The 20,303-nt window shown below is 42.9% G+C and overlaps 1 protein-coding gene across 7 annotated transcripts in view; it reads right to left on the bottom strand.

Moving 5' to 3' along the window:
• Positions 1 to 20,303, bottom strand: part of LOC149772746 (josephin-1-like) — a 58,295-nt gene that overhangs the window by 19,301 nt on the left and 18,691 nt on the right. For 2 of the 7 annotated variants that reach the window (XM_089947383.1, XM_089947382.1), the window contains exon 2: positions 2,448 to 2,669. The exons of 3 other annotated variants lie outside the window; for them this stretch is intronic. In XM_089947383.1, the coding sequence (XP_089803509.1) occupies positions 2,448 to 2,460 (13 nt within the window). In that variant the 5' untranslated portion in view covers positions 2,461 to 2,669. Of the gene's footprint in view, positions 1 to 2,447; positions 2,850 to 2,870; positions 3,088 to 20,303 lie in introns of those variants that run through there. 2 more of the 7 variants (XM_089947380.1, XM_089947381.1) reach the window with 2 other exon arrangements.

Here is a 20,303-nt window from a genome sequence, read left to right as displayed (position 1 = left end):
CCCTCGATTTATACTTCGACATGTACAAGATCTCATTGGTTGTTTTCTGTTCTTGTATTGGGAATTTTATTTTATTTTCCAACTCAGGGATCTTTTATTGTGGTTGCATTTTCTCTTGCACCTTCAGCCCATTCGTTTATTTTTCTGCATCGCAGATCTATTAGAATATTTCTATTCTGAAAAAGTATATTTATCCATGGATTGCTAGTGACCCTGCTAGATAATTGATGACTGTTGCTGCTGGCTTGTTGTTCATCGTAACATCGACGAAAATATCATCTTGCTTTATTCTGAATGCTGACCACACATGCATCATCACCCCCTAAACTCGTTCTTGGCCTTATGAATATGGTTGAGTAACTGTAAATTTGTTACCTGCAGATTGATCCAGCGCTTCTATCAAGATCAATGCTGGAGCTCAAAGGCTTGATCACAGATAATCTTGAAAACTCCTCCATTATATAATTAAGGCAAATATATAATTTAATCAACTTAGATTAGTATACAGTGACTTCACGAGCAATGAACAGTCGCAAATGGTTAATGATTGGATCAACAGGCCCATGTGACAAACAATGCTTTCATGAATTTTGCAATTTTTACCAGAGATCGCTAGCGATACACAGGTAGAAATAGAATTTCCACCAGTGTCCATTTAATATTCAATAGAATGGTAAAATTTCAGTATCTCAAATCCTACATCAAAAGGTGCATTAAGGGAGATACCTCCGCTGGGACTAAAGTCCCCAATTAAACAGCATGGTAGCAATTATCACCAAGACACCCCACCTCCCAGAGTCTAGAACATTGATGGGAAAGAAGTTGGGATTACTTGCAATGCAATGTGCACTGATTTTGTCTGTCTGTGTTATACCATTATACAAAATCAGGATACGAGTTCCTTCATGGCTTGTGCTTGCACATCTTATTTGTAATGCCTATATCTGCTGCCTACACCCCCCCCCCATACTTACTTGGTGTTTGGCCACGAGGGGACTTCAACTTATTTCTCTTCAGTATGGCTAATGGGCTATTTTATGTCTGGACCGTAGACTGTTCTTATGTTACATGTTTAGGCTCTGATAAACAGTAACAAAAGAATGAGTGAAAACAAGCTTTGAAAAATTTAACAAATAATTTCATTCCTTGGAAAAACAATGTAAAAATGAAAAAAAAATAAGAACTTATGGTGTTAAGAATCAAATCCAAAAATAATCCAAGAATAATCCACAAATTAAATTTTAGAAGTCCTAGTAATGAAATGTTCTAATGAAATTTGAGTTCAAGTCCTGATGAAAAATCCAAAATGGAAGGCGAAGACATAAACTGTAGTCAATATGGTGCTGTAGTGTCTACAGTTCTTTGTTATTCCACAGACAATAATATTCCAGTGTTTGAATTTCCAAATAAAATTTAAAGAAATGTCTTTGTCCAAGAATTCAGTATGAGCACTCAAATATTTCCAGGAAAATTAATCAATTAGAATCCAAATAATTTGAATAAACATTCAAATGTAACTCCAAACTAGTCACAAACAAAACAAACACCTTGCGTCCCAGCGTTTAGAAGCCTGACTGACCAATTTCTCTATAAACAAAGGTTATACAGACAAATAATGCGCAAAAGAGATACCCGTATGAGTGTCATGTGATCACATTCCAGACTGGTTTAGAAGGCATCTACATGTCTAAGGTCACGTATTCCAGTACAGCCTCGATTTCACTATTATCATTCACACATTAAAAATGAACAAAAGTTGTTAACTTGATTTTCAATCAAGGCCAAGAACTAGGTCAATAAATGATACAAAGTTCAGTGTTTAAGACTAACAGTCAGGTCAAACTAATTTCTGGAGAATATCAAATTCCTAGTAAACAAAATTACACTACTCTGACATGTAATGAAATTAAAAATAAAAGGTTTTTAAAACTTACAATTAAATTAAATCAAATATACATAACACTGTAAACAGTCCAATGGTCCATTGCTAGCGATTTACGATTCATCATTTCATAACAAATTACTAACAACAAAAAACAATCTGCATTTGATTTTATTATAGTAATAAGTCATGTTCTAGACATAAAATAGTCCAGGTTTTGGTATGAAAAGTGGGCACTATTGTTATTAATTCAGCAAAACTGCTGAGTAATAAAAATGGCAGCTGATTTTCATACCCAAATGTGGGGAAGGAGTGCATCATTTTTTCCAGCAATGTGTAATCATATATACAAGTTCTAAGTATATGATAATGAAACTAGGAATGTGGCACACTCGTAGAGCATCTAACTGCATAATCACAATAGTGGTCAATCAGTACATGTTCGATTCATAACGACAAAAAAATTTTTTTCTATATAATTGAGGAGATGGCTGGGCTTTGATGAGATGTTGTGAGGTATAATTTGAAATCCAACCTTCGTGAGATACTGATCGATTTCAATTACCTGACTTAGGCATATATAATTCCTGGGAGAAGTCAGATCACCTAGATTGCCCTCTGAACTTGCTAGAATGTTGTTAAACAATCTAGGGATTCACATGGGGGTAGTGTCAATGCATAAATTAATGTTGATTGGTAATGAAGCCTGTTGGACGTAAGCTTACGATACCCCCTGGGAAATACTGCCAAGGGTCACCACACCTGCGCCTGGTCATCTCCTTTGGTGCTAACACGTTAGAATATGAAACATTCCATTATTTAAAGTAAAGAAATATTTGTATGATATAATGAATTACAAAACTATTAATGCATTTATTTCTGTGATTGAAAAATTACGGCATACAACTTACTGACCAACTCAATGCTTAAAAAATCACATATAATTTTGAAACATTATAAGAACCAAAATCTGAAGGAAGATACACACTCCCATCTGAGTACAGGTTCATCCAACCTCTCCAGGGGGCAATGATTTTTGTTGTTGTTGTAGGGTTTAATGCCATTTTTCAGCACACGATAGGCTATACATGGCGGCCAGTATTAATGTGGAAGAAGAACCCGGGAAAACCCCCGGAAAGAACCACCGACCCACGAGAAGCTACTGGCAAGCTTTCTTACATACCCAATTGGCTGAATCCGAGACTCGAACCCACGCAGACAGAGGTGTCCAGGTTGCAATGAGACTGTCTCTTGCTAATGTCAGTGATCATGATACATAAATTCAGCAATTCATTCCACTTGCAATAACATAGAAAAATTTAAGATTGTGGGAATGCGTGTAAAACAGCTAAAGAAATTTATGTTCGATCATACTAGTGAATCTGAGTCTGTGTTAGATCGCTAGTAATCCATCCTGAATGGTCCGATTGTGACATGGCATTCTGCATTCCGAGCAAATTTTTTTTAGTGTGGACAGCAAAAGATATGCATTTTTTTTAACTGTTCAATCGCTTGTGATCTAGAAACACTGTATGGTGGATCACTGGATGATCTGGACACTGATAAAGTAAGTAGTATATAGGGGCGCTTTACGGACAATGGGAATTAGCATTAAAAACACCCCTGGGTCACTTTACGGACAATGGAAATTTAACATGGAGAAAAATCGTGGGTCACTTTACGGACAAGGGGAATTTAACATGGCAATAAATCGTGGGTCACTCTACGGACAAGGGGAATTTAACATGGAGAAAAATCGTGGGTCACTTTACGGACAAGGGGAATTTAACATGGCAATAAATCGTGGGTCACTCTACGGACAAGGGGAATTTAACATGGGATTTTTTTTTAAAAATTTTTAAAAAAAATTTTTTAAAAAGGGGTAGGCAATGGAAAGGCTATCTCTTTTCGAGAAATATGGCTGGCCCTGAAAAGGGCCTTTGGGTTTTCTTCTTCTAATTTCTTCTTTTCCTCCACCAAATTCTTATTTTATCTCCAACACTCTTTCTCTTCTTTTTTTTCTCCTTCTCTTCTTTCTTCTCTTCCTCCTCTTCTTCTTTCTTCCTCTTCTCATTTTCCTCTTCTTTTTCAATTTTTTCGTTCCATGTTCTTATTCTTATCTTTTCCTCTTCATCCTCCTTCTCCTCCTTTATTTCCTTCATTACACCACTAATCTTGTCCTTTGCTTTTCTTAAATTGTTAATTTCCATCTTTACACGATGGGGACTATAGGAATAATGGTCTTCAACCAGTCTTATTAGCATCTGTTCCATTATTCCTAAGTTGTCTAAAACGTCTTGCAAGGTTTGCATCTTGTCCATTTGGTTTGACGCCATCTTCTTTTTATTCTTTGCAGAATGGTTTGAACGATGAATACTGTGGGTTCTTATACGAAAAGCGCGTACGTGAAGGAAAACATCCCCCTAAAACATAAAATGGATCTTACCTAGATGATGACCAAACATCGCGCGAACGTGAAGGAAAACATCCCCCTACTTTCTCATTTCATATAATATAACCCTAACTATACTCTCCACATTTGCTAAGAAACCCATAATCTACTATTCACACAAACATACCTGAGCTCTTATAAACACACAAACCCAAACACATACACTTCCACTATTAATAAAGAGTTAGTGTTTATTTTCACACTGGCAAAATTGTTAGTTATTTCTTTTCTAGAGTATTGGGTAGCCCTGAAAAGGGCTGTTTTTTGAACTCCTGATGCACCTATCTAATGGTTGCACCTTCCTGGCCTGGCGCCGCACACGCATCTTCTTCCCCAGTCTTCTTTCACCTTTCTTTTGGGGAGCGCAGAGGGAGGATGATTCGCTTCAACACCCCAATCCTCTGTCTTGGGAATATTGAACGACATCCTCTCTTTTCTTTTCTTTTCCTCTTCTTCCCTCTCTCTTCTCTCCTTCTCTTCCTTCTTTACTCTTGCTTCTTCTACTATAGCCTCTGCTGATAGTTCGTTTACTATCCGCCTGGCATATTCCAGGTGCATCTGGAGTTCTAACAGTTTCACTATTCTGCTAGTCATTCTTCTGGCTGTGTTGATCAATCAACAAGGGTAACTGGACTGCCGAACGAGTTTCAATTTATACTGAAAGCGCGGACGTGAAGGAAAACATCCCCCTAAAAACATAAAATTCATCTTACTTAGATCATGACCAAAAAACAACAACGCGCGGACCTAAAAGAAACACTCACTCACTTTTTTATGCTACCCATCACTTCAATAGACTATCCACATACGCAAAGCAATCCAATCTAACCCCAAATTTACACCTCAAACAGCCCAAAAAAACAAACATCTTTTTAATCTACTATCCACACCATCCCACTTTATCACTTACAAACACAAACTCAAACACACAAACACATACCCTCACATTTTTTAAGAAAGAGTTAGTGTTTATTTTCACACTACTCTACCTACACACATTGGCAAATCGATCGTTATTTCTTTTCTAGAGTATTGGGTAGCCCTGAAAAGGGCTGTTTTTTTGTTTTGCTATGGCATTCTTTTTTAGTTTCTAAGAATGCGATGTCCTCTGAGGATAGACTTTCTGGCGATAGGTCTGCTTCTTCGGAAAGAGAAGAATTCTTTGGTGTCGATACGACAATCGACAAAGCCTCTGTCAGCTTCAGGTTGCTGCTGCTGCTGCTGCTGCTGTTGCTGTTGTTGCTGCTGTTGCTGCTGTCTCTGAAGTCTGTACTTCTCTGTCCATTCTTCTTTCTCCCTGTTCATTTCTTCTCGGAAGAGTTCTTCTATCAGGTCTTCAGTGATTTTTAACATTCTCACATTCTCTATTTCTTCTGGCTTCGGTATCAGACTGTGTCTGACCCTATGCAGATTCACGTAGGCTTCGTTGAGCTTAGCTAGTTTGGAGCACATCTTCTTAGGAGGATGAGTCGACAATGGATGGCTAGACTGGGAACAACCCGGTTCTTAAAGTTAAAGCGCGGACGTGAAGGAAAACATCCCCCACACGGTTTTCGAGCCGCAACGTTCATGAGAGGGATAGTAAGAAATGAAAGAGCATCAATCCAACATTCTTATAGCTAAACAAAAGACAAAGGCATTTTTTCTAAACACAACATTTTTATTCAAAAATCACTTAACACTAAACAACAACATTTTTAACAATAATCCAACACTATAACATCAAACAATTTTTTTCAAATCACTAACATTTTTTTCTTCAAATACAATCTACTTTAAACAAGGCTGACAACGTTGTGAATGAAATTGTGATTTCCACTGTTGGAAATCATTAGGCCATTGATGGACACTACGTTTCCTAGCTTGAGACAAAAGATAAGCATAATGGTCACAGAACCATCGATCTACTTTCACATCATTTCTAGCAGAAGAACGAGGATCAAAATGAGTCACTAAATGTTCTAAGGAATAGCCCAGGCTGCGATGATGCAGAAAATACACACAGTACTGTCCACACACCAAGGAATCTGTGCCTTGTAATTTCACATTATTGAATCGGGTGGTTTGAGCATTTCTTCTCATAAAGTCGATGATATCGTCTTCCAAAGGGGGCAATCCATACGAATCGAAATATTCCACACAGCCTTCTTGAGGAAAGTAGACGGCTACCCAGTGGGTTCCTGGGAGATGACTGTCGTCCGTGTTGATCACGTAAGCTTGATGGTCTTTAGGTTTGCGATGAGGGAGTTCATCTTTAGCACAGACGACGGGATTCCAAGAAGACGTATACGAACTGTGGTTCAAAAGGTAATAAAGTTCCCAGGTATCCATTTGTGTTTGTTTTCTTCTTCACAGGTAATAATAAGTCGTCAATTCGATCCTGACTTTTTCCTTGAAAATGTCTGACGAATAAACGGTTATTCGTTCTGTTTCCTCACTCTGATTCAGGAGAGCTTCGATACGATGGATCTCTTGAGTGGTTAATGGTGGACAAGAATGTTCACGCAAGTCTTTATACCACTGGTGCAACACGTCTTTGTTCGAGATGAGACTCCAAGCTTCGTCCAGATACTCGTCCAATTTTTCTTCTTGACTTAACATCAGGCATTTATCGTGTTGAATTTGACTGGGATGATCGTTTTGACATCCATAACAATTTTTCTTGATCAATTCCGTCATTTTGTCGACCAAGTGTTTGGCAAAACAGCAGACTAAATGGGCTTCTTGTTCTGGCCATCTCGACTTCATCATGATATCTTCTCCTTCCACGGTCTCCTCACATTTCATCTCCAAAGTTTCTCCACTAGGTAAAGAGGGATAACAGTCTTCCATGGTTTCTAGTAATCTAGGATGACTTCTCTCAAACTGTTGATTTCTATGGTATTATCGAATTCTGCATACAGGATGACGTTCACCGTGTCTGGTAGACTAGCCGCAAACTGAAGTTCCACACGAATCTGGCCGGATTTTATAGGGTGGAAATGTCCCTCGTCGCTGCCCTGGTCAGGAGTGAAATCAAAAGCCCACAAAGCATAGCCTCCGTCATATTCGTCGTACGTAATGCCGTGACTGGTGTTGGTTCCTAACTGTCCGGTGGCTTCGTACAGGGACAAGTACGATCTCAAGTAATTCGACTTAGTCCTATCGACGATATTAAAAACTGGTTCGAAAGGTCGGGTACACAAGGTCTTGCCATCGCGACTGACTTCGATCTTGGACACTCTATAATGTTGAAACTCAAAAGGATTTTCTTTATAGTCACCATTGAAAGCTGAATTCTTGACGATGCCAACAATCAAACGTTTGGGTAACTGTCCTTGGAAAAGATGATCTTCGATCTTGGATCGGAGTCCAGAGGCAATGGTGAACGTTTTCACTTCTACGCGTCGTATGGGATACTTGGCGGTTGTTCTGCTCAATGTCTGACTGATGTCGTTACCTACTTTAGGTAACACTTCCACACGACGCACATAAAGTTTGGCTTCTTCGATGAAGGTTTTGTAAGTGGCATCAGCAGTACTAGTCATCAAATGGAAAGCGGCACTGCTACGATTCAGTCTCAGGCGGACATCCACCCCGTTCAGCAAATACTTTTCTTGTAACCACATGTCCAAATGCAAGCGATCCATCAGTTCTAAACTACGACTTAGATGAATTTTCTTTCTTCGTTCTACAAATCCCGTTGTATTTGGCTCCTCCCCAGCAACAATTGTATTTTTGTTGAACCTAGTCGCTTGGTCAGGTTTCCATACCACGCAAGCATCCAGATGAGTGTTCTTGGCTTCTTTTCCGTACGTCAAGAGATTCTCCAGGTAGGCTCGGTAAGGGTAAGTATCCATGCTGCTGCTGACCAGTTTGTTATTCAAGTACAAGTCCACTTCGCTAAACAAGGAATGCATGAAATTGTTGACTGGAGCTACTACATCATCATTGTCTATGGCACCGTTGTTCGCTTCGGTTACTTTGACTTTCAAGTACAGGTAACTGCTATTCAGATCGATGTAATCTTCGGGCTGTCCTTTGATTTCAAACTCGATGGGAGCGGAATCCGTCAAAGAGGAGATGGGATTAAATTCCACCCACTGGGATTCTTGCATGGTCATCATGGTGGGGGGCATGGCAAACAGATCCAGTTCCGTCTTGGAACAAGCGCAAGACTCTCGGTGCATCATTTTTTTCCTCTTTCTCAATAATCGAAAACGTCTAAGTCTCGAACGGTTTTTCTTTTCTTGGCCTTTCTAGCTTGAAGTCTGGTGAAAGGGTGTTTTCTTCGTCGTCTCTTTCTGCCTTGTCCTTGCTGAATGCCTGACTCGGTAGCGTGCAAGGCATTTATAGGTGTGTCTCGTCGGCCCAAAATGTCTTTGCCCGTTTGCAGCAAGACATTTTTGCCAGCCCTCATGAAGGCTTCTTTAGGGTTTTGTTTGTCAATGATGACATTTTGGAGAAATTCTTTGCCTTGCGTCAGTGCCGCATCTTTCAAGGCGTGCAATCCGCGTGTCACCATCGGTTTCAACACCGGAGCCACCGAACGAAAGGCCGATTTTAACATGTCTCCTAAACCGTGTCCTCGCTGTCGAGCAACCCCTCGGTACACTGGATACATGACTTACTTACTTACGAGTCGTGAGAGAACCGTTTTCGAAAATGGAGTTTCACCGTGACTTTTCCTGTGGTGAATGGAATATTTTGTCCCAAATCTCCTTTTATAGTAATGTTGACCGTGTCCAAATACGACTTGCTGACCGGCAAATAGTGAGGATGGACAAATTCGCGGTGGACGTGGTAAGTGTTTCCACCTTCCTCGTCAGCAATTGTGGCAGAATCCACTTTGAAAGGAATGACACGCAGTAACGGCACGGAGGTGTGTCCCACCACGTTGTATTCCACCACATCGGAATACACAAAGATCAAATTCAGTCCTTGGTTCAGTTCTACCGGGGTATGAAAATACTGGGCAAAAGACTCGTTGCTGTAAATGACGGTTTTTTCTTTTAGTGTTTGTTCTACTTTCTTCCTCATCTTTACGTTACCACCCAACATGTCAAACAATTCATCACAGAAATAGAAACCCATGATTTTTTCCCCCTCAGGAAATTTCATCAGGAAGCGACGAGCTGTTTTGTGGTATTCCAGGGTGACAGGTTTGGCATTCTTGATATTCTTAAAAGCTTCCCCAAACACGCCATTAAACTTGGAGGCTATGGCGCTGACCAAATGTTGACCACTAAAATAATAGCCTGAGGGAATGAACAACTCATAGTCCATCCAATTTGGATTGACTTTGTTTTGTTTTTTATGGGGATATTTGCTACTGTCATTCATCCACTTTTTCAATGGTTCGTCATAAACTTCCACCGTAAATTTACTTTGATCGTCAATGACATTGAGGACTTGGGTCGGGTGAATCATTTCTACCAAAGCCACTTCCCAATGGGCTTCGTGATCTAAGGGGATGGCCTGAGGTAATTTGGCCGTGTAACAGCACAACGTGTTATTGGGAAACACCTCCATGGAACTGTCACTGGGTAAGGTTAAGTAAAATTGGTTTTGGTGACTCATAATTCTAGAGTTCTGTGGCTGTCCGAGGGGTTAGTGGACGTCAGAGGCGTGTCTCCGCCCAAAATGGGGTTCTGGTTGTGGTTGTTGGAGTGGTGACTGGCACTGGCACTGGACACAACGTTCCCATTCGAGGAGAATTTCAGGGAGGGATTGGGAAGCAGGTAACCGATGCAACTGCTCAATAAAATGGTCCACAATTGTTTGTCTCCTTGTTGCAAACTCAAATTGGCGATGGCTGCCCCGATGACACAATACACCACGAAGATTTGGCAGAAAAAGACGATTTGCGTTTTAGGCACACGTTCTCCACACCACACCCACAAGGGTTGTTTTTGTAAATCTTGCACAGAAGAACTAGGGGAAGAAGGAGTGGTCGACGTAGCTGCGTCTGATGTGTGAAAGGGCATGATGGTCACTTCTTCTTTTTATAGTCGATGACTTGCGAAGCGTCGATCCAAGAATCGAAACTGGGTGGATATCCTTTCCAACGTACTTTGACTTCTTTGACACGTCGTTTGCCTACTTTACGGGTTCTGCGTTCGAGAATGCTTTCGATGTCGTACACGTCGTCTTATTTTTTGGTGACACGTTGTAACTCGGGCAAATAAAACGTTCCTTTGAGTACTTCTCCGTTCATGTCTTCCAATTTATAGACGGCAGGATGACGGCCATGCACTCGTCCAGTGACGCGAAACAGTTCGGTCGTCCAGTTAGGTAAGTAACCTTTGTCAAAAGTGCGTTTGGTTTTGCCAATGCGCACCCAATCTCCTACGGTCAACTCTCCACTTTTCTTGGGGACAGCCCTCGTCGGGGACGTACCGAACAGGCGCTCGAACACCAACACTTCGTTGTCGGGAGTCACGTCTTGCGGGGCACGTCCGATGCTTCGATGGTAAGATTGGTTGTACGCTTGCACCAGGTGCGGTAAGATGTCGATGTACTTCAGAGTGTGGTGATGCGTAAAATATTTCCACATGCGTTCTTTCAAAGTGCGTTGAAAACGTTCCACGATGCTGGCTTTGGTTTCGGGATTCTCGGTGGTAAAAAAATGAATGTCACGTTTCTTTAATTCTTTTTGGAAAGCTTGGTTCAGAAATTCGGTGCCTTTGTCCGTTTGCCATCGAAGAGGGTGACGACCGCTTTGTTTCAACACCCGTTGCAGGGCTCGTACTAACTCGCTGCTCGATTTGGAAGTCAAGGGCACGACCCAGGCAAATTTGGAAAAGACGTCGATGACACAAAACAAATATTTGTAGCCACGATTGTAGCTGGCCAAATGAGAGACATCGGCTAAATCGGCTTGCCATTGATGATCGATGCCTTCCACTCGGGTGCGACTTCTGGCAAACTTGCGTCGAATGGGTTTGTGTAAAGTGTAGGTAGCTTGTTCTTGTAACCATCGTTGCACTTGAGGTAAACGGAGACTTTTCAGTCGCGTTTTGGCAGCACGATACAATTTTTGAACTCCTGCGTAACCTGCAGGATGCGAGGGATCGTAGTAAATGCTGGCTAAGACTTTTTCCATTTTTTATTTTGTGTTGGTGTGTTAATAAGTCACCCACTCTTCGGTGATGCTACTTTGGGTGGGTCGAAAGGGTGGTTTGGAAACAGATTTACGTGTCCGATGGGCTACGGGAGTAGAAGTCGAAGGTAGTGGTGGAGGTGGCAATGGAATGGCTTTGGTTTTCTTTTCTTTTTTCGCTTCTGGTTTCCCTTCTTTCTTTTTCACTTCTGTCGAAGGAGGCGTGGACATCATCTTTTTAACCCAAGCTTTCATTTCTTCTCGTTGGGGTGTGGGGGACGGGGTCAACAAGGATGCTGCAATCTTACTCGAAATGGGAGCTGCTGACGGTGTTTGAAACACTTCGCGCATCTCTTCTTCCTCAGGTCTTTGTGGGGTAGCATCTCTGGTGACCCTTGGGGATGGAAGTGGTGGTGGTGGTGGTGGTGGTGGTAATGATGATGATGGTGCTGGACTTTTCATCAAGGTCTTAAAATCTTTTAGAGTGGGTAAAGCTGTTTCGTCTAAAGCTTTCTGGTGAAAGAGTTGCAGTCTTTGCAAGAGTTGACCGTACTTTTGCGATTTTTCTGTTTCGGACAAATCTTGGCGATCCATCAAGGATTGCAATTCGTGTTGTAACTGGGACATTTCGCTCAAATTGGGATTGGGAGGTAAATGCGGGGTGCGTTGTTCTTGCCACCGATGGTATTCCATCCATCGTTTGTAAGGCACTAAAGCTAGTTTTCGTCCTTCCATGGGGTTGTCAGGGGTGAATTCTGAGATCTTGGGACTTCCGAAGGCCTTTTTATCTTGCTCCCACCAGTCCTCCCAACATGGTTCCCAAGACTCCTTTCAGTATGGGGCCTAACAAGAGAGGTAAAATGCCTCCACGTTGGACCAACATCTTCTTTTTCTGACGAATGGGAATTTTCTTTTGAACCATTTTCCGAAGAACGTGACGATGTTTGCCTAAGCATTGTTTCTGGTGTTTGGACAAAGGAATCGTACCTTTCAAAACGTTCAAACAACATTCGCACACGGTATCGATGACCTCTTTGGAGGCCGTTTGAATGAGTTTTTTTCGTAGGGGTGGAGAAACTTTGGACAGGACAGATAACAGGTCCCCATGTTTGGCTAAACGTGGTGGTAGTCCTTTCCTTTTCTTTCCTTGGGGTTTTCTGGAGGGTGACATCTTTGAGTCTTTAGGAGCACCTAAAAACACTGATACCCTACTCGGTCACAGGCCTTTTTTATACTGGAACGCGTCGCCACTGATTGTCTTTACGTTTTATCAGTTTGAGGACAGGCATGACACGTCGTGCAGGGGTACGTAACGGACTAAATCGAGCCAGTTCTTGCTTGGACAAATCCAGTAAACTTTGTAACATGCCCGATCTTTCATGGACTTTGATTTTGGGAGAAGGTACTTTGTGAGCAGCAGCCACTGCCGCTAAATTGGAAGGTCCTGCCACTGGGGAAGTTCTTTTGGGGGTCATCAACGGAGAAGTTCTTGGTGTAATCAACGTCTCCAAGTACTCTTCAGTTCCTGGTGACATCAACGGAGAAGTGGACAAACGTGAGGCTGCCGGAGACGCTGTGGCAGGTCGTGGCTTGCGAGTGTAAGGTTGCGTCCTGGCCGAAGTGCCTCTCTTGCGACTAGTTTTCTTCTTCTGTGGACTTTTCTTTTTCTGAGGACTTTTTCTCTGTTTCTTTTTCTGGGGGCTTCTTTTCTTTTTCCGGGGTGATGGTGGTGGTGTCTGGTAAGAGGAGGGTCCCGCCACTGGAGAAGTTATTATTCTTGGGGACCTGGTCTTTCTCTTTTTCTTCTTGGGGCTTCGTTGGACTTTTGTCTTGGGGATAACTTTGGGGGCATTAGGATCCCATCTTAAGAGTGAGCGAATGATGACCCCTCCTAGAGTACCGCTCCCTCCAGGTTTCAAAATGATTTGTTTTTTGGTTTGAGTGTCGATGCGGGGATCGGCCAGTTGGACCAAAGCGACTTTGTTTCGATCGAAAAAGCGTTGGGTTTGATGAGGAATCTGAATGATTCCTTGGAGTAATTGACGTGCCGTCACCGTGAACCATCGTAAGACTTCTTTGAGACTAGCTTCTAAGACACGGGCTCGTGTTTGTGGATCTTTTTCTCGACTGATGCCATACAAGGCACGAATCAATTTGACGGGAAGATGCGACTGAAGGGACGTCATGTTCACACTGTGTGAGACAGACGAAAAAGGGTCTGAGGTTTTTATAGATTTTTTTCATGGGGAGTGAAATGAAGTCGAGGACGGAGACGTGTACAGGACAGGCCCTCCGTCTTGGCACCAGTGGTGAAACAAGTGGGTACGAAATCGCAAATCCTCGGGGGTCGTAGGTTTCAAATCGACGAGTAAATAGGCGTGTGGCGTTTGAGTGGCATCGTCGTACGCCTGAGTCAGCCAAGGCGTTCCTAACTGTTTGGCTAAGACTTGCACTTGCGATTTATCTCGAGGGCTTTTAAACAAGACCACGTAATGCGCATTGAGACTGATGGTGCGATGGGCTTTACTTTGTTGAAACAAATTTTGGGTGATGTAAACGACACTGGCATTACGGTGATGCCCTTTGCGCGTGAACCACAGTTTAATTTCTTCTTCGTCTTCTCCTAACATGTCGTCGAAAATGACCAAATGGGTTAGACGGGAGTCAGAGACGATGCCATCGTCTTCTTTAGGAATGCCTTCCACAAACACGATGGAATCGCCTTGACTTTCTCGCAAGAGTCTGTACGCCGATTGCCACTCTTTGTAACACCACACGATCCGTTGAGGGGGCCGATCGATCAAATGATGTTTATGTTCGATCAAACGTTTGACGAATTCGGTTTTGCCTGAACCGCTAGGTCCAGCAATGAGCATGTTAAAGGGATGGCGAAGATACAAAGCCTCCCAACTGGCACGATCTAAGTGTTCGTCGATGACTTTGACAGTAGAGGAAGAGGGAGCAGAGACAGTAGAGGTAGCCATGGTGTGAGAAATGTCACTTGTGACACGAAAAACAAACAAGACAAGAGTTTATATACTTTTTTCAGAACACGTTTATTGAATGTTTTTTTTCAAACATGAATACGAAAGACAAAAATACATAAAAGCCAAAGGCTTAAGTACAAGGATAAAAGGCACATGATAACGATGAACGTGGAATAAACACAAGTGTCTGTACAACAACCACATCTTTTGGGTAATGTTCTAACCAGTTCAACAGGGGGTAAGGTCACACAAGTGTCCTCCCGAAAGGGTCTTTCAGGTCTGTCCACGACAGTCCTGTCCTGGGTGACGGGTTCTTCTGGCACCGTCACTAACACGGGTTGAAAAGTAACTTTTTTCCTTGAACAACTCTCGTGCATACTGGGCCACTTCTTGGGTCCAAGCCTCAAAATCCCATTCTTTCCAGGCACGGACATCTGTCCAATGGGGATGTAAGTCACAAGCTACACACACATCGTCATACACGTCTTGGGTAGCTAAAAGTTGACGAATCTTTTTTTCCCGTAGAGGTCGAGAAGTATCCAGATGAAAACGCAAGGCTTTGAGCAAAAGAAGTTTCTCGTGACCATTTAAGGCCATGGAGGTGGTAAGTACTGATCGTAAAGAGTCCACAAAGAATCGGCTGGTAAACGAAATCCCAGAAAACAAGTCACTAAGACACACACCACTTGTCGTCCCAAATTGAATGGATACAGTTCTTGTAATAATCGATGGTAATGATCCACGGTTTGAATATGGTCATTGAGTTCCTTCCACGGAATCTGTTGGATGACATGTGACATAAACCGTGGCATGGCAGCCTGTTTTTATATTCTCTTTTTTTCGGATGCAATAGACGTACTTTCTAGCCAGAGATCTTCGTTCTCCAGTAGGGAATCTAAATCTTGCATACTGTAACCGAAACGTCAGAGTTCGTTTAGGTGTTTCCTCTTCCTCTAAGTAGATTCCACGTAAAATATGTTGGTAATCCTTTAACTTGTCTTCCTCAATGTATTGCTGTAGGTGAATCTCGAAGTAACCATAATCATGAACATGTCGATCATTAGCGACCTCAAAGTTTTGAACAAGGTCTGACCATTGAAAGAATTTCTGACGAATCAGTTCTCTTATACCATTCAGGTACCAGTGGTTAAAGATCTGGTGACGTATCGGATGCAATTGTTCTTTACGTTTCACTTGTATTTTGACCAACTCTCGGTAAATGCGTTCTCTCAACTCCACAGGCAAAGCACGAATGTTCTCTTGTAAAGTATCCATGAATAGGTCATACTAAATCCTCTTTGGTCTGACACAAGAAATGTACTCTTTGCACAAACATGGTTTCACTTCAGTGTCGAATTTAAATCGTTGAGTCACTAATCTACACATTACAATTCGTTCAGAAGTTTCCTCTTTCACAAAGTTGACATTGTGTTCAAGATGTTGGTAATTCGTTAACTCTTCCTCTGGAATTCGATGCAGTACGTTTACAATGATGTAACTACAATCGTCCATACCAAACCAATCCTTTTTAAAACTAGAGGATCGTTGATCAATGTCTGTCCAATGGAACACTTTCAATTGAATCAGTCCTTGTATAGCCTTCAGGTACCAATGGTTCAAAAACCGGTGACGTAACGGATGCAATTGTTCTTTACGTTTCACTTGTATTTTGACCAGCTCTCGATAAATGCGTTCTCTCAACTCCACAGGCAAAGCACGAATGTTCTCTTGTAAAGTATCCATGAACAGATTATTATGGTAAAAAAAGTTACTTCAATGTCTCGGTCCCACTAAAGGTAAGTAATGACAATTCGGTGACCATCGAGCATGTTCAACGTAGGCCGAATCTTGCGGTTCCCACTGGTGAAGTGACACACCACAACTGAAGCACTTGACTTTATTTCCTTCGCCCAAGTAGAAAAATCCGGCTCTGGCTAATTCTTCGGGGGTCGGTCCTCCCAGATACTTTGGCCATTTTCCTTTGAACGATTGAAGACGATTTTCAAAGTCGCAGTATTCCGACAAACGCACAGGGAACGAATATTCGTTTTTCACAGGTTCGTTTCGATGAGGGTTGGGTGACAGGAACAGGAGTTTGCTCAGGGCTGGATGACATCCGTAGGGGGGTAGACGTGAAGGTGAACATTCCCCTTTAAACCCGGTAAAATGTCTAAAAGGACGAGCGGCATCGCTTTCGCATCCCTCAGGTTTGACACGCACAGCATCACTTTCCATGACAGGGGCAGTGAGAACAAAGTTCCCATGATGCTTTACGGCATCGCTCAGGTCACAAGGTACAGCATCGTATCCATCGCAAGGCTCACAATCGCACTCATCTGCAAACTCCGTTACGCAATTACAATGGTAACCACATGGACAATCGCAGTTTCCTTCCGGACATTTTCCGTCGCAATGCATGGGTCTTATCCATCCAGTATTAGTCACACTAGAGGAAGATACAACTTTTTTACAATCCCCAAACTGGAACGATGTCTCTTTCAAACTATTCATCTTGTTCGCTCGGTCTTGGTAGTCACAATGAACTATCGATCTTGCCTAGGGTTCTTTTTTTATATACAGACCAATACCGACGTGACCGTACGGTAAGGTGAAATGATTGGGAAGTCTCACTCGCTTCTGGTACACGATTTGATAGACTTTTTCCAAGGGTCGACTGACGATGTGGTGAGTGGGTAAACGTACAATCTTGTTAGGTTGGTGAGTGGTCACTTTAAAGTTTCCATCCTCTCCCGATTGCAAGGCTTCTTTCAATACCCCAAAGTTGACCACTCGACTGGTACGATAATTCAGAGTCAGTCCTTTCACTTTGCACGTCGTGTGCACTTCTCCTTGTTTGTCCCGGTATTCGTAGCCGTAATTTTTGGGACCGCCACTGACGAAACTTAGAATCTTGTCGTCGGGATGCTCGTCTGTCCAGGCTCCTAAACGGTCTCCTTCGATGTTAGGGTGATGTTGAATCGGGTGATGGATGTAAATGCAACTGTCCGTGTCAAAGTACAGGACGCGTTCTTCTAACAGTTCTAAAGCTTCGTACAATTTTAAGCGAGCATGGGCTGTCACGTAAGCCGCAATGATGACATTTCCAAAAGGGTCGTCTTGTACAAAGTCCAGATCTTCTTCGTAATTGACCAAGATCAAATTCTCTCGAACGACGTCCACGTGTTTCATGTATTTGGTTTTGTCGTGAATCATCTGGAAGTAGCGGGAAGGTTCTGTCAAATATTCCGTCTTGGGTAAACACGGTCGTTGTGCCATTTTACCCCACAAGCAATTTAACATCACTTTGGCAAACGATCGCCTGCCTTCGTTTTTCTCGATGTGGTCTAAAGTGATGCCTTCTTGTTCGTAGTATTTCTCTTTGAATTGTATTTGGTCTTCGGGAGTGTGACACCAGGAAGGATAGCCGCTGGCTTCTTGTTTCAGTTTCAAAAAGGCATCCACGTAGTCGGCGAAAATGCCTTTCTGCCTGGGATCACCCTTGTGGTATTGTTGTGTCTTGGGAAAGTGGCAAATTTCGTACACTTCTAACAGTTGGTATCCCATGTCCAGAGCTTTGAACAATTCTACGCTGACCCAGGTTCCCGTCAAGGCCCGTTCTTCCTGGCTGTGCTGACAAGGTTGGTCTTGGTTGCACGTTTCGGCACAAGTACGACACAAGGGAAACATCAGTTTGCCTTGACAATGGTGAGGTAAGACGGGATGGTATAGGTTCGTGGGAGGCAAAACTTTGCACTTGATCAAGCCTTCGTATTGTCGAATGTTTTTCAGGTCGATGTGTTCCGTGAACAATTGTGGGTGCCCTACAGGAAAGCGACAATATTTGCACACGTAGGGATACAGCGAACACACGTCCAAGTATTTGATTTCTTCTCCTTTCTTTTCGTCGGCTTGGTACAGCAAACAGGTGGCATTGGTCCTTCCTCCGTACAAACTATCCCTCGGGTTCAGCGGGTCCATGAACTGGTAACTTTCCACGAGGCGTTTAAACTCGGGATCGGTTTTCATACGGTGATCGTACTCGTGTTCCCACATTTCCACCACTTGGTATCCTTGCTGTTCTAACTTTAGGCGTCGCTGACAAGTGTCCTGGTACAAGTCTTCCATGGTTCGTTGCAAAAACTGATTTTTAGTGTCACGGTCAGGGTAGCAGACGGGACATCCGTGAAATAAGCAACCGTTAAACTCGTACACGATCTTGGGGTTTTCTAAGTCCCAACCATCGACCGAATACGTTCCGATGGTCTTTTCGCCCCCTCCGTTGCGGGCATGCTGAATCCACTTGTCTTCCTTGTCGCACAAGTAATGTAACCAACGTAGGGCTTTGACCGAGTATTGACGTTTGACAAAGTGGGTCGTTTGAGGGCTGATGACAGCCACGGTGTTTTCAGGCATGAATCGTTGTCGATACACTAAGGAACACGCTTTGGCAATGGTGCAAGCTTCTTTCAAAGGATCGACCCCTCCGTGTTCCATGAACAGTTCTCGACATTTTCCACAGCAACGCCGTAAAATGTCCACGTCGGAACGACAATACTTTAGCATTTCTTCCTGAAAGTCGAAAGGGTCCGAGGCGTGAATCTGGTACCAAGCATAGAAAGCTTCTCGTTGTTCGGTACGCATGTTGTCGGGGTCGTAATAGTGAGCCTCAGGTAAATGGGGTAGAACGGCGTGTTGATTGGCTTCCGTATTGAAAAAGTGTGGAAAGTACCCTTTAGCCATTTCTGTCATTCCAAACGTTTTAGGCATTCGACTCAAAGGCATGGCCAAATAGCTCATCGAATCTTTAAACTGTACTTGTCCCACTTGCATGAAAATGATTTTGGCTCCGTTCAAAGTGACTTTAGGACGCTCGGTGCCTTGTTCCGTATAGTATCTGAGAAGAAACTGTCCATCGTATCCAGAGAAATTGTGAGCCATCACCGTGGCATGACGATGACAATCTCCGTAACGTTCGATGTCCTCTTGGCTCCACGTCTTGTCGATGGGGTCTAAGACCCATCGAGCGAAATCGGCTAACGTGTTCGGTCCCCGAAAGATTTTTTCACGCCCTCCAGGAATCTTGCTGCAGTGAGGGCAATGACTGAAGATAGGTTCTTGAATGCACTTCTCGCACGCTCGATGAGCCACGCAGAAATTAGGAATGTGAATGCCGGTCTCTTGCATGCATTCGAAATCGAAAAAGATGAAATTGCCTTTATTCATGTGACCGTCCTCTTTCTCTGGTGGGGGTTGGTATTTTTGCACGTAACATTGGTGTTCCAAGTCCACGATGTGGTGACAAATGTGACATTTTTTTTTTCCTCGACATACGTGTGCCTTGGCAGCATTGGTACATATGACTTGTTCACACGTAGGGCACAATCTCAGGAGTTGACAAGCACATTTCTTCTGTGAACCTTGCGTTTTCAGATGTTGTTGGTAACAGGTAGGGCTGACAAACGTGCGCAGACAAGTGGAACAAGGTACTGGTTCTTCGCTCAGACAGGGTGAAGAGGCCAAACATCCTGAGCATTTCGATCCGCAATACTTGTGTTGCTCTCGATTGTTATAACCATGGTCACATTTCTCACAATAATAAACATATCTCAGGAATCCAGTGATACTGGTAATGGTATCGAAATGTTCATCGTGATGATAAAGGTGAATGTATTTTCCGTCCTTAAAGTCTTGCCCTCGAAACAATAGAGGTCCGCGCACTTCTTGAGGGTGCACTTTCAAGGTGTATCGTGGAGCTAGGGCATCTTGCAATTTTTGCATCTCAGGAATGCCACAGGGTGTGTCTTTGGACAGGCCAGCTTGTTGTAACAGGAGTTCTGCTTCGTTTCGTTGTTTGGCTCGGTCGGAACGTTGAATAGTGTCCCAGGTTCTTTTCCATTCTAC

Source organism: Sinohyriopsis cumingii, unplaced genomic scaffold, assembly GCF_028554795.1.
Source record: "Sinohyriopsis cumingii isolate HCF-2022 unplaced genomic scaffold, ASM2855479v2 utg001180l, whole genome shotgun sequence".
In the NCBI taxonomy this organism is placed as follows: domain Eukaryota; kingdom Metazoa; phylum Mollusca; class Bivalvia; order Unionida; family Unionidae; genus Sinohyriopsis; species Sinohyriopsis cumingii.
Note: the sequence above shows the minus strand (reverse complement) of the source record. Positions and strands in the feature narration are given on the sequence as shown.